This window comes from Bactrocera dorsalis, chromosome 3 (assembly GCF_023373825.1).
Source record: "Bactrocera dorsalis isolate Fly_Bdor chromosome 3, ASM2337382v1, whole genome shotgun sequence".
Classification (NCBI taxonomy): Eukaryota; Metazoa; Arthropoda; class Insecta; order Diptera; family Tephritidae; genus Bactrocera; species Bactrocera dorsalis.
The window spans coordinates 11,075,901-11,089,729 of NC_064305.1; the positions used below are offsets into that span (position 1 = coordinate 11,075,901).

Consider the following 13,829-nt stretch of genomic DNA (forward strand, 5'->3'; position numbering starts at 1 on the left):
TTTAGTCTAGTCCATCTATTAAATGTTAGTTATTTTTCGGAAATAGTTACGATATTAACATAAACAATGCTGAAATTGTATTTCGAGATGTTTAAATGTTGTTTATCGATATCACCATATTTATATACGATAACTCTTTACTAGTACTTTGTGAACACCACATAAGTATAATATTAATTTTGCTAACACCCTGTCTGTTTTGTAGTTGTCATTTCTGATATGTTAGTCACTTAGCTAAAAACTGCAAACAAAAGCTTATTTTTTACCTGTATTTATTGTAAACATTGCATATTTGCATGATGACGGAATTTGAATGGCCATGGGAATATACATTTCCACCCTTTTTCACGTAAGTTAATAAAACTATATAAACAGCTCTTACAATACTCAGCATTTGTTTTCCCCCATAGCTTACAACCACATGAAGAAACACGTAATCAGCAAATTAAAGTGTGGTCCGATCTTTTCTTGCGCTACCTCAAATATTTAAACAAATTTCAAGTGAACATTAATGAAAATACATTCCCACTTTTTAACAATGACGCCATTAAACGACGTTTATCGCCTGAAACAATAACAGTGATATTGGAGCAACTGCAACGTACTGGGCATGCAGCGCCATTGGACAAACGACGTATAGAGTGGCAAGTATATAGCTATACACTGGAAGAGTATGCGAATATGGTTTACGATTGGATACAACAGACGGGACAATTGAATACGATTTGTACATTATATGAGATTGCGTCGGGTGAGAACTCAGAGGGGACAGAATTTCATGGTGTAGATGAGGCTGTGCTACTAAATGCGTTTCGCACACTGGAAAATAAAGGCAAATGTGAGGTGGTGCAGTTGGACGATAGTTTCGGCATCAAATTCTTTTAAGATGGGTAGTTATATATATGATGTTAGATTTTATATTTTAAACATACATAAATATGTGTACAGTGTAAGTATTACTCATGGCTGTTAATGAGGTGGTACAGATATAAATAAAAAGTTTGAAATATCAATAAAGCATTTTAATTATGATAATCATTTGCATTAAAAAAAACAACAAAAATAAAATTATGTTTTTCTTTTGTTTTGTCAATTTGTTTGCTTTGTTAATCAGCTGTTCGATCGAAAGCAGATTTACAGTTGTTATTTTTCAGAAATGCACCGCCCTGTGTTCCATAATACCATAAAGTTGCACTTTTCATCAACATTTATGCGCCAAAACCGCTGCACAGTTTTGTTTACCGATTATTATAAATTTTTTATATGTAATTACAAATCTTAAGAAAAAAGTTGTTGATCTCTATCGTTTATAATGGGCGAAGCGGTAAGTGAAATACGTCAAAGAAACATTATTTATGCATAAAACAAAATTATATCGTTGTCTTTTTTAAATGCAAGGGCGTGGAGATAGAGATTATTGAAATAGGCGATATGAAGCCACATGAAATAACGTTCCAGCACGCAATTGAAATTTCATCCTTGGTTAAGGAGCGCACAATTGGGCCAGATTTACCAGATTTGCAAGATGAGAAAGCGAACCTCGAATCGAGTACACCTAAGAAAATTACACCACAAAAACAAAAAACGCCGCAGAGAAACGAAAGTTCATCTAAGCTAATAATACCCGTATTAAAACCATCCACAGTAAGTAGCAAGTTTAAAAATGCTAAATCGCTCTAATTTGTTTCAAATTGAAGTCATTGGACTACGAACTTGTCAGCGCCACAATATTCCTGCGCGACGCAGAGGAGAAACGCAAAAAGCAAGTGCGTCAGCAAATGATTGAAATACAGGAAAAGCAATTGGTAGTATTACGTGACAATGCACTGCGTCAGCGCGAGCAGCAAAGTAAGCTGGTGCAAGAGTTAATCGCGGAGAGACAACGCACTGATGCACAAATCATACAAAAGGCTGAAAAGCAAACAGCGCTCGAACTACAGGAAAGCGAACGCGAAATGGATGCTATGCGCCTAAATGCCAAACGTCAACTTCAACTCTTCTCATTTCAATGTGTTGCAAAGTACCACGGCGTGTTTCGCAGTAAATATGAAGCAGTTGCCAAGGCGCTTATATCCATCGATAAGCAATCGTTGCTGCCTTGTAATGACTATAACCGCCAGTTGAAGGAATTAGTCGAATTATTTGATCAGCTCACAAGTAAAATAAAAACAGACGACTGTGGTGCGGGGGAGCTGAAACTTGCCGACAGCCTATGCAATAAGATGGATGATTTGCATGGTACAATACATGACGATCTGGATGCTTTGCTGAAGCAACAAGAGCAAGCTCAACTAGAAGAGCAGCGCAAAGCGGCAGAGGAAGAAGCGGTGGCTGCCGTATTGGCATTGTCACAAACCACTGAAGTATCTGCTGAAGCTGTAGCAGCAACACCACCACCTAATGCAGAACAAGCGCAAGCGGCCCCTCAAACAGTAGACGTACAACAGAGTGTTGTTGCACAACAAACAGTGGAATCACAACAAACCATGACGTCGCAACAAACAATGCAACCACAACAGCCAACACAGTATGTAGCACAACAAACAGTGCAATCAGAGCAAGTGGGCCAATCCGCAACAACCACAAGTGCCCAGGAGTCAACAGCAGCGTTGGCTTTCTATCAGGAGATTCACGGTTTCTATCAACAAAAGGTTGACAGCGTGAAACCACTACAGACTGATGAGAATATGAAAAAATATCGTTTCGCCTGCCAAAAAGCCATTAATATACCGTTAAATGCCATTTCTGCAGTCAGCCCACAACATTTGCAGGTTAGTTTCCGGCAAGTACTGCAATATCACCTTTGCTATAATTTTTTTTTTACAACGCATTAGGATAAATTTGAACGAATATTTAACTTTCTTAATGGACAACCGCTCTCCACTGCAGATGGTCAAGTTAGTGCCAACGATCATCCCTTGGGACGCAACTATTGTCTACTACTAACAGCGAAACGATTTGTTAATCAGGGCGAAACAGCAATTTCCAGCAATCCACAAGCTGCTTTCCCAGTCGCTTCGGTTGTGGTTTCTCTATGGAAGCTTATACCAGATTTTGGAAAACTTTTCTTAGCTTACATATTTAAGGAGTCACCGTTTTTGGTGCCCTTACGTGGCAAATCGGTGGAAGAGTATAACGATCTGAAACGTCAAGCGGGTATAACACGTTTATATGCCGCTGTCATGATAACAAATGGACGACGGGCTGAAGGCCCAGAACACCCGTTTGGGTTGGAGCACGCTTGGCGTTGGCTGGTCGACTTTAGTAGTCTTGAACCACTGCCCGACATTAGTGCTACATTAATATTAGAAATGCTACAGACACTAGGTTTTTCGATGTGTCGTGCTTATGGCAGACAATTTACGAAGCTACTTTTACACATACAACGCGATTATTTCGCAAAACTAGCTCAAGTGGATGAGGGTGGTCCGCGTACGCGCTTGGAAATGCTCTTTATGAATTACTTGAATCAACAACAGATTCCTGAGCCACAAGGCATGCTACCAGCCTCTTTCTGGTAGTCGCTCGACGGATTTTTCATTTTACCGTACACAACAATTATTGTCTTGCAAACATTGTGCTTGTAGTATTTTTTGTTTTGTTTCACGGACTACACAAATAAATTTCGAATTAATTATGATGTCACTTGAAAGCAGAATAACACATTTCTAATAAAATCTCGCATTCCCCTGCAAATTATAATTATTGGAGTACGTTTGAAAAAGTTACGAATTCCATGATATTCCTTTGTTTTAATATTGTTTTCACCATTCTGAATAGATACAACAAAATTTCTTTACTGGCATTAGTCATCATCATCATCGTCACCATCTTCAATATCTAAATCTTCCAGTTCATCTACGAGACCCATAAACAGTTCTTTGTTTATGGGTGCCGCATCATTGGCAGGTGTGCTATTACCATCGTTCGTTGCAGCTGCTGCTTCCTCTTCAGACGACTGCTTTGCCGCCGCCTCGGATTGTTCCTGCAACCGTGACTCTGATGCTACTGTACCCGAACCATCCGCTTCCTGTGCTGCCAGCGAAAGCGCCGTCAAATCCAATTCTTTGAATTCCACAGCGTCTTCATCGTCCGAACGCTCGTAATTATCGAATGCAGCATCACCATCCTCCATTGGGCCGTCATCGACCAGATCCGGATTGAAGCTGAACATTTCTCTACCTGAAATACCGAATTGTTTGCCTTTGCTGAAGTCATTCTTCTTCTTCTCCTCTTCCGCAGCCATTTTTTCTTTCTTTTCCTGAATTTTGCGTTTCTTCCAAGCCAAAAATGTTTCCAGCGTTACACGCGTCTGATTTGAACCCAATGCGGCACGCTCTCTTTCGATAAGGTCAACCAATGAAATCTCGCTGGGTTTGTCAACATTCTTTTTATCTTTCTTTAATACATAACCTTGCGGTAATGCGTGACGGTAAATACATTTCTCACCATTGGGACATTCCCAGAACCAACCGTATTTGGATTTTTCAACTGCTTCCAAGAAATATTTGCATATCTGGAAAATTATACTTTAAATAAGTAGCAAGTCGAGAAAAAATATATATAATTTCTTACAATATCAGTAGTTGGCCTTTTCTTCTCATTGGAGTGCTTCTTATCCACCACTTCCTTCAATTTGGCATCATCCCAATTGGCCATGTTGTCATCGGGATCATCATCGCGCATATCAACGTACATTGAACGCTTTTCGGTCTATACAGCAACAAATAAAATTAAGCTAAAAAATTGCACGTATTACAAACAAACTCACCTTCTGCTCAATGGACAAGTCGTGTGAGAATTTGCATTTATCGCCTTTTGTGCAACTACCCTGTTTAAAGAACGCACATACCACTGATTTCGGATCGGTGCCCTTTTCAACCTTTTGTCCTTGCACCGGTCGGAAAATCAAGGCCAATTCTTTTGCCTCTTGCAGTTTTTTCTCCTTATCCTCCTTTCGCTTGTCTCCATCGGTACGTGGGTGTTGACCACCCGACTGCACTTGTTTCTGTACTTGCTGTATGAATTTTTGTTGTTTAGAACCCTTTTTATTCTTCAAGCCGAAAGTCTTATCCTGTATTCAATTGAATGTATTGGTTAGTTTGCGGCGGACACGAATTGACATCAGCAATAAAAAGTTAGGTTAGGTCTACTTTAACATTCCTTTAGTATATAACTCTAGAGACATCTTACCTCAATGATCTTCTCTTTCTTCTTTTGTTCAGTTTTTTTGCTTGTCGCTGGTGCTTTTTTTGGTGGCATTTTGGAAAGCTTGCTTGTTCCTTACAGCTTAGCAATTTACTCCGTCCGTGTGCCAAAATGAAAACAGTTCTTAAAAGAAATATGAAAATTGCATTCGACAACTGGTTGTCAAAAGACTGCTATCAAATGTCAATAGAGCAATTGGGAAATGACAACGATACAGTGTCCACAAACAGTATTGCCATTCTATTTTTTACAAGTGGATTAATATTTAATACTTGTATTTATAGTTTAAATTTTTTATACATAAATTTTTTAAAATTAATTTTAATTGTTAAAAATGTTAAATAATATGAAAACATTTTTCTTATTACTTTATTTTTTCTTATATAACGAAATTTTCACAAAAAAATTCAAGCTTCAAGACTTCATTTCTAGCTCGGTGCCATATAAGCCGGGCTTAACAGCATCAGGACACATATTTTGTTTATTATCAATTCCCATTTTGCGAGCCTAAAGTCGTCTTGAGTTTGGTGTTTCCAATGGATCCGATGTTTTGACTTTGCCAATGCCAGTATTAGTTTGAGAACTTCAGGCTTTTTATGTAATTGAATGATACCTTGGCTTAGGATAGCCAACGGATTTTAATATTAAGAGACTTGTCGCAGACCTTATAAGTTTCTCAATCTATCCTTAATTCTATATGTGGTGGCTAAAGCATAAATACCCAAAAATCTTTACAAGGCTGAGTTATATTAGCTATCTATAAATGTTCTGGATCTTCTGTTATCAAGGATAAATACATCATTTCGGCACATATCTATCAATCGTTAGAGTTGAGGTATGTACTAATTGGGTTCCATAGGGTTATGTTCTCTCTCCACTTTCGTCTTTATATGGAGGTCGAATTACTTGAAGAGATATCATTCACATCAAATGTAGATATTGCTTCGGATACTGAAAGTGTTCACAAATATCTTGAAAGTCAATCAACCAAGCTCTCCTGTCCTTTCAATTTCTCCACTTCTAGAAGCCTATCTTTTACACCTTGATTTCTACGTCGGTCTTTTGTACTAACTGGAGGATAAGTAAGTGCAAATCTGTAAATATCCGATGTTACCTTTGACAGTCGGTGTCAGGCGGCTCTCTAATACTTAACAGACGGTCGAGTTATTACCAAGGTATGACTCGCACAATAGCCTCAAATCGTAAGGCGATAATTTTTCAGAGAAGCAAACGAGACAAATAAATAGCTACGTCTATGTGCGGTTTAAGCGGATCGCCCGGTATTGCCGCAAGAGATTTGTAAGATAATATAAATAGACGAGTATTGCATCACGACCTTAGGTCTACTGTGCCCTTTTCCTAATTCACAAAATACTCACCTAGCCCCAGTATATTGATAAAGTTCAATATACTGCTAGGTGCTAGTGAGGCGACGTGATCCCTAGTTGGAAACTTGGATTCCAGGTCCCTTAACCTGCGTCTACACACTGCTATTCAGTCAGTTAAGAGGTGTTCTGGAGTTTCAGGCTCCCTGCCGCATTATCGGCAATTTGCGCTGGACCTAGGCCCATGTGATATAAGTGCTAGAGACTTGAAAGCGGTAGATGAGGAAGCTACAGCCATGTTGTTGTTGTTGTAGTGGCAGAATTCTGCTCAGTTGACAGTCCTTGGCCGGATAAAAATTGGGTCTGTTCCGGTTACGTAGACCCGACTGTCGTGGTAACGGGTTGTTGTAGTGGCATAATTCTGCTGAGATCACCGTCTTTGGCCGGATAAAAATCTGGATCCAGTCTGGTTACGTAGACCCGACTAAGGTACAGCCATAGCGGAGTATCGTACTCTGTCTACCTCGAAACGATATCGACTTAGTATCGTATCGTTCTTACAAGCCTTCCCAATACATCTAAACCAGTCAGAAAGTTCTTTTATAAGGTTAACCACTCGTTGACATGTAGGAACACTCTGTGGACAATTCGAAGATATTTAATCATCCCTCTTATGCATTCTTGCGAGCAATTCAAGTGGATTACTCTCATTTATAAAGAATCGACCGATCACTCAGTGAAGCTGTAGAATTGTAGAGACCTATAGTAAAGCCATATGAAACATACATATGTATGTACATACATACATGTAATGGGGCTCTAAAAAGCAAGGCTATCTACACACATTCATATACATATACATAGTATAAACAGTTTATGACCCGCTGACTGTGTACAAAAATGTATTTAACATTACAATAAAATACTTATGGGCACTTGAGAAATTCTAAATGGACTTTTAAAAAGCACACACTTACACCAATACACAATAGATATTTGCATACAAACACACATGTACCCACATGCAGTGTATACCCGCATGAATGAATTTACTTAAGTGCCACCGGTTTTTTATTACCGCAATTGCAAATTGAAATAATAATAAAAACCAAAACGTCTGTATGGCAGAACAATAAATTATAGTCGAGGGGGTAAAATAGCAACAGTTTTATGCGAAAAACAACGAAGCGCCAGAAGGTGTATGATGCACGCAGCAGCAGCTATAACAATAAGTACGCTATTGATGTTGATGCTTGGACCACACACATGATGTGGTGTGGACCACACATGCCGATAATATAAATAAATTCATACATATAAATACATACACATGTATATGTACATACGGACGTTCGGTACACCCAGGCCACACACGACGTCGACCGAATTTGGATGAGACCACCCAAAAGGCGAATTAAAGACCACACAAGCAGACGTAGGCAACAGAGCGGCGACGCGGTCGACGGAGCAGCATAATAACGTACTTGCCGCAGCTTTGTGTGCCAGTGTTGGACAAAATTCCCTTGAGTATCGTTGGAACACTACCAAATTTGTATGAAATGTACCGTAAAGTGATTTAAAGCTGAAGTTTTAGTTAAAGTAAGTTTGCTTAGAGCAGTTTTCTCAATGTCTCGTTGAGTTGTGGTTAACTTAACCAAAAGAAGTAGTTTATGGGAAGGTTAACCAGAACTTAACTAAGAGATGGTTGCTAACCAGACATTGAAAAAACGGCTGTTAAGGTTAGTTTTCGTTTTCCTTTCGTAATAAATGTAAAATTTTTCAGGGACTTCTTCTTCATTACTGGCGTAGACACCCCTTACGTGGTTATAGCCGAGTTAACAACAGCGGCTCAGTCGTTTCTTCTTTTCGCAATGTGACGCCAATTGGAGATTCCAAGCGAAGCCAGGTACTTCTTCTGGTCTTTCCAATGGAGTGGAGTTCTTCCTCTTCCTCTGCTTCCCTCGGCGGGTACTGCGTCGAATACTTTCAGTGCTGAAGTGTTTTCGTCCATTAGGGATTTAAGGGACACTTAGTCTTATAATAAATCTTGTTAGAAATTCTATTTGGGTCTACAAATGTCACAATAACTCAAGAAGACTGTAAACGGGTTCCATTCCGATGATTGATTTTTTTGCTCATAAACCCATGTCTCATCACGTGGGATCGGAATTCATATGATCAAGCATCAAGTCCAAAGAGACCTGTTTACGGTACTCATTTTGAAAAACATTCGACCAAAACATGTTTCATACCCAAAATATCCATCAAAATCATTCAAACGAGCTCTCTTGCCATCTCTCTAACACTTGTCTGACGATTTTCAAGCACCATACCCTTCACTTTTTTCATATTTGCATCAGTTCGAAGGTTGTCCAAAACGAGGCATGTCTTAAACGATCACTCGACCGTCTTTGAAGGCTTTGTATCACTCGTAGGATTGTGTTTTTTGATAAATATTAAACACGTCTATTAAGTAATACTGATATAAAATGTTTATTGCACCGAAAACGATACGGTGGAAGGAATGGATCATCCCATCAATTTTGGCCCAAACCCTATTATCCCCATTAAGTCTATGCACACATTTTTAATAGGCACTCTACGGGATGGGTTTCAGTTTTAGCAGTGATTTCCTATGAACTCAATCGACAGCTCCTCTGGTATGCTTTTACAGCTTTCGGAAACGAAACCAAGACACAGTAAAGCGAATCTAACGATTAGATCGGATCGTCGGACGCTGCGAAATTATAGTCCCTTCACAGGTGTATTTTTTATAATATAAAGTGTGTAAAAAGATCTTTATCTTAATCTCTCAGTTTGCATGGCCGCTATATGCTATAGTGGTTCCATATTAGCCGTCCGACTTCAGAGGAGAAAAAGACACCATACCGACGGACTGTCAGACAGTCGAACAAGCCTTAATTGAATCAGCTCGTCATGATCATAGGGTCTCCGATTCCAATGGGAATTACAAACCCCATGGTCCATGTTCAGGGTATACAAAAATTGGACCACTCCCTCTCCAACACAGCGCAATTCGTTTCTTAGTAAGAGTTTAAAAATGAGAGCAAATTTTTACAGATCCAGATAGACCCCAAAATGGTCATGTAAATAGCAATGGTCACTGACCCAGTACCAGTCTTATTATTTTATCTAAAATGAGTGCTTTGTACCGAAAGTCGCAGCTGATGCGATTGCGCCGAAGTCACCAACACTGTTGGGTAGCCAGCCAGGCTGAAAGTAAAACACTGCAACAAAGTGAACAACTGTATAATAACAAAGCTAGAACAAGAAAACCATACAACAACACAAAAGCATGTGTATAAAACAAAGCATGCAACACAAACCAGAACAACAACAACAAAAGCAAACACACACAAAGTAAGAAGAACTACGTAAGTGGAGCAGTGGTTGCGGTTGAGGCTTAGTGCCGCAGCAATGGCTAGAGTAACAATTGCAATAACAACAATAACAGCAACAATAACATTTCACCGCATTAGCAGCACCAGAGGGGGCTGGCAGCGCGCAGGGGGCCAAAACAGCCAATCAAAAGCGGGCAAAGTAAAGGATTGCCGAGGCCGTCAGCTACGGTTGGCGCGACGAAGGCAGCGCTTGCTGTCGCTGCTGCTGCTGCCAACTAATTTTACTTCCTCTACATGCCCGAGTGGCTTGCGTGTGGTCTACATTGGCGGCACACGGCAACCGGCACCCGGTGTTTGCTTGTTTATTGTTTATTATTATTTTCGACGATTTCGTGTTGTAGTCGCGTGCTGCGGTTAGTCTGTCTCACCGCCCTCAACGCGGCCACACACGACGCGTCGCGCATTTGTGGTCTTTTTGTTGTTGTTACTAATGCTGCTGCTGCGGCTGCCTCAATCACTTCAATGTGGGGCGGAAATTGCGCGAGTGCTCACACAAATTGATTCAAATGACAGGCGAATATCGTAAATTCATCGCGCGATTACTTTAACGAAGGTGACAGCCGGTGTTGGCCGCGAAGCTCAAGTATGCCTTTGAGTATGCGCCCATGTACATGAATGTGTACGAATGCTTTTCTTGCTGGGCAGCAGCTGTTTTGCCGACTCATCCTGCGCGTGCAGGCACTTCAGCAAATTATTAGCATTACAAGTAACAGCTATAAGTATTTTATAAGCATATTGAAATGTGTTGGTTTGTAATATATTTTCCGCTGCATGTTTACATGACGGCTTAGCTGTTTCTTGTGTGCATTGCCGCCACCGCATTGTTTTGCAATTTACGCATTTCGCATTGTTGTTGTGCATACCAGCTTTAATTGAATTATTGTTATTGTTATTGTCGTTTTTATTGCCGCACTGACATCGCTTTTACGCTGATTCATGCGTCAGTGAAAAAATTTGCCGCCTCCTTACCTCCTGATTTACGGCAACGGCAATGGCAACGGCAACGGTTACGTTAACGTCAGTGACTTCCATTGTATACAAGCATACATATGAACATACGAGGTCGGTCCGATGAGTATTATTAGTTACAGAGAGATAGGACGTGGACCGGGGATAATTTCACGCGGAGCTTGGTTTTGCAGACCGGCCCGGTGCTCGGCAAAATAATTAGCGCATATTTTTCTCCAACAATTAATGGATCAGATGGCCTGCAACTTATGTGGTCCCAAGGTCCCGGTTTTCCCTCTATGCCTCTTTTACAACTACCACATAAGATAGCGTGACTAAAGTTCACGATAGATCGCCGATTGAAGGCACGCTTGCTACCTGTGCACGGGCGCACGAAAGACCGGGTGGACATAACCTGCATGAAGTATAGGTCGTGAGAATGCTACAGTTGAAAGGCACATAACTAGGGAGAAGCTAGCCTTACTGATGACAAGGAGATCACAAGATCTTATGCGATAGATTTTGGCTGGTGGCGCGGCGCTGATCAAGCTTCCGCGAAGCCCAACTATCTAATAGTAGAACACAAGAGGACACGGGATCACTGACCCGCTTCAATTCTACCGAGAGCGGTTCTAGAGTACTTTTTCTTCCCAATTCATCAGCTTTACAGTTTCCTGCGATTCTGCTGTGGCCAGGCACCCATACCAGTACTATCACAAAGATACTCGATGCTATTGATAGCAAGGTTATTCACTCCTCGACAAACCCTGAACACACTGTTAATGAATTCAATGCTAGTATCACCGCTCTGCTATCCGAGTGAATGGTCATTTCTCTGCAGAACGCTGTACTCCGGAGCAGTAGATCTACTGCTACCTTAATGACTGAAATCTCGACTTGGAAGACAGTACAGTAGTTAGGAAGTTTGAAACAGGAATTGATAGATAGGTTCTGACTGTAAGCCCCTCCACCAACCTTCCCCCCAAACCAATCCATCTGTTAAGAAGCTCACTGCCCCTCGGTATGTCGTGGGTATATGGACAGAGAAGCATATCCAACTGATCCGGTTTGAAGTCAAAGTGTTGAGGTTATCCGAGTACTCAGTTACGCATTGTTTTAAGAACTCAGATTCTCTGAGTCTGATACTAGATTTCGTAGCCATAAACCTTCCGATGATGTCTACGGGCACTTTGTGCAAGATGACATTAATATCGGTATTCTGCTTGAGACGATTGTCTCATGTCTCTAATTTTCACAATCTTCATTTAGTGACTCTGTTAGTCAGGAGTCTCATTTTGGTATTCTGGCAGATACAGTATATTACTATACAGTATACTACTTTACTGTGTCTGCCAGAATACCAAAATGAGACTCCTGACTAACAGGGTCACTAAATTACTATTGTGACAATTAGAGACATGAGACAATCGTCTCACGCAGAATACCGATATAAGTGTCATGGTTGGAATGGGCCTTAGTGTACCACACATGCTGATGAGCGCCGTTCGTTGAACGCTCTCGAGGTTCTTTGCAACTGTGGCCTTTTCTAGAGTTCTTCACCACCTAAAGACTCCATAGAATACAATGGGATTGGCTATGGTGTCTTAGAGCCAGCGGACCACTTTCGTCTCCACCTTTTGCCAATGGCTCCTCTATAGCAGTATAAGGCAATCGCTGCCGTTTTTGCTCTCTTTTCGATATTCGGCTTCCATGAAAGCTTCCTATCTAGGATGAGCCCTAGATATTTCAGTGTATCCGACCGTAGCAGACGTATGTCACCCATTAGCGGCACCGGTGGCACCGAGATCTTATATCTTCTAGTAAATGAAACCATCTCGGTTTAATCTGCTGACACTTCCGCCCTCACCACGGCACACATGGGTTGAGTATATCGAACTAAAAGGTGCATATATTTAGAAATAAACCGGTTCTTTCTTTAAGATCAAGTACTAATCGCACCACCCTCGTATTTGTTGTTATTATTGTTCATAGCAGTCGCCACACTGCTCTTTCAGTCGGGTGGTCGTTTCATTTAGCTGCACTACGCGTCTGTTGGCTTCTCCTCACGCCTCTTGCGGCTGCCTTGCTGGCTCGGTTCGATTGAGGTACTCAGTGCGCCGAATGCGTCGCCATGTGTGTGGTCGCGTGTGTCACAAACAAACATGGACAAAATGTGATGATACATTCGCAGCGTTAAACCCATGGAGACACACGGAGACATACTTACTTGTGCACATACGCCGTTGCATTGAAGTGGAAGTTTAAATAATACTCGTAAATATTATTATGTTCAGCAAGACGGACATATGTTTGTACAGTTATGTATCCGTAGTACCGTAGGTATGCATATTAGATGGTTCACAAGGATGTTTCAAAATACCCTGCAGTGAAAATGTACGAGTAAGCACAAACGAGGGGAACAAATTACAACTAGATCTGCGGAAGATTCAAAATAAACTCAAAACTACTTCATGTAACATTATCGCTTCATCAGACATGGTTTTATTTTTGTTCTTAATTGACGCCCACAGCGACGTAGATGTTATCCAAGCCTCTCCCTTATTGTATTGACATGACTTTTTTCAATATAGTTATGCTTTACTCAAGCCCAGCGCAGAAGCTTAGTTTTACTACATCACGAAGGAATCAGGAAGTTCGTGGGATATCATTGAAACTACTTAGATATTTTTCTAAATAAGCGAAGTGCTGTGTTATTGTTCAGGGATTCAGTATGCAGGATCGTGTCGTAGCCGTTCGATTTAGTCTACGTAAAACTGAGTAACGTGAGTCGAAACCTCCTAAAACATCCTTGTAATAGTTGCCCACAAATCTGCTGAGGAAATAGTTCTTATAGTTTGTTCCCACGACAGTCGGATCTATGTAATCGGTACGAACCCAGGTTTTTATACGACCAAAGACCGCCAAC

General features: G+C 40.8%; 3 protein-coding genes across 3 annotated transcripts; 2 read left to right on the top strand and 1 right to left on the bottom strand.

Annotated features, from left to right (window-relative positions):
• Window positions 1–190: 190 nt before the first annotated feature.
• On the top strand, window positions 191–1,020 carry LOC105226665 (vacuolar protein-sorting-associated protein 25). Its single transcript, XM_011205660.4, has 2 exons — window positions 191–349; window positions 411–1,020. The coding sequence occupies exons 1-2, from the start codon at window positions 297–299 to the stop codon at window positions 883–885; spliced, it is 528 nt and encodes a 175-aa protein (XP_011203962.2). The 5' UTR covers window positions 191–296; the 3' UTR covers window positions 886–1,020.
• Window positions 1,021–1,165: 145 nt separating this feature from the next.
• LOC105226666 (mRNA export factor Gle1) lies at window positions 1,166–3,702 on the top strand. The gene is made up of 4 exons (XM_011205662.4): window positions 1,166–1,324; window positions 1,399–1,644; window positions 1,698–2,771; window positions 2,835–3,702. The coding sequence occupies exons 1-4, from the start codon at window positions 1,313–1,315 to the stop codon at window positions 3,519–3,521; spliced, it is 2,019 nt and encodes a 672-aa protein (XP_011203964.2). The 5' UTR covers window positions 1,166–1,312; the 3' UTR covers window positions 3,522–3,702.
• A 30-nt stretch (window positions 3,703–3,732) lies between these two features.
• Window positions 3,733–5,373, bottom strand: LOC105226667 (zinc finger CCCH domain-containing protein 15 homolog). The gene is made up of 4 exons (XM_011205663.4): window positions 5,194–5,373; window positions 4,772–5,074; window positions 4,576–4,713; window positions 3,733–4,516 (listed from the first exon to the last, which is right to left on the bottom strand). Exons 1-4 carry the CDS (start codon window positions 5,260–5,262, stop codon window positions 3,806–3,808), a joined length of 1,221 nt encoding a protein of 406 aa, XP_011203965.2. The 5' UTR covers window positions 5,263–5,373; the 3' UTR covers window positions 3,733–3,805.
• Between the last annotated feature and the right edge of the window lie 8,456 nt (window positions 5,374–13,829).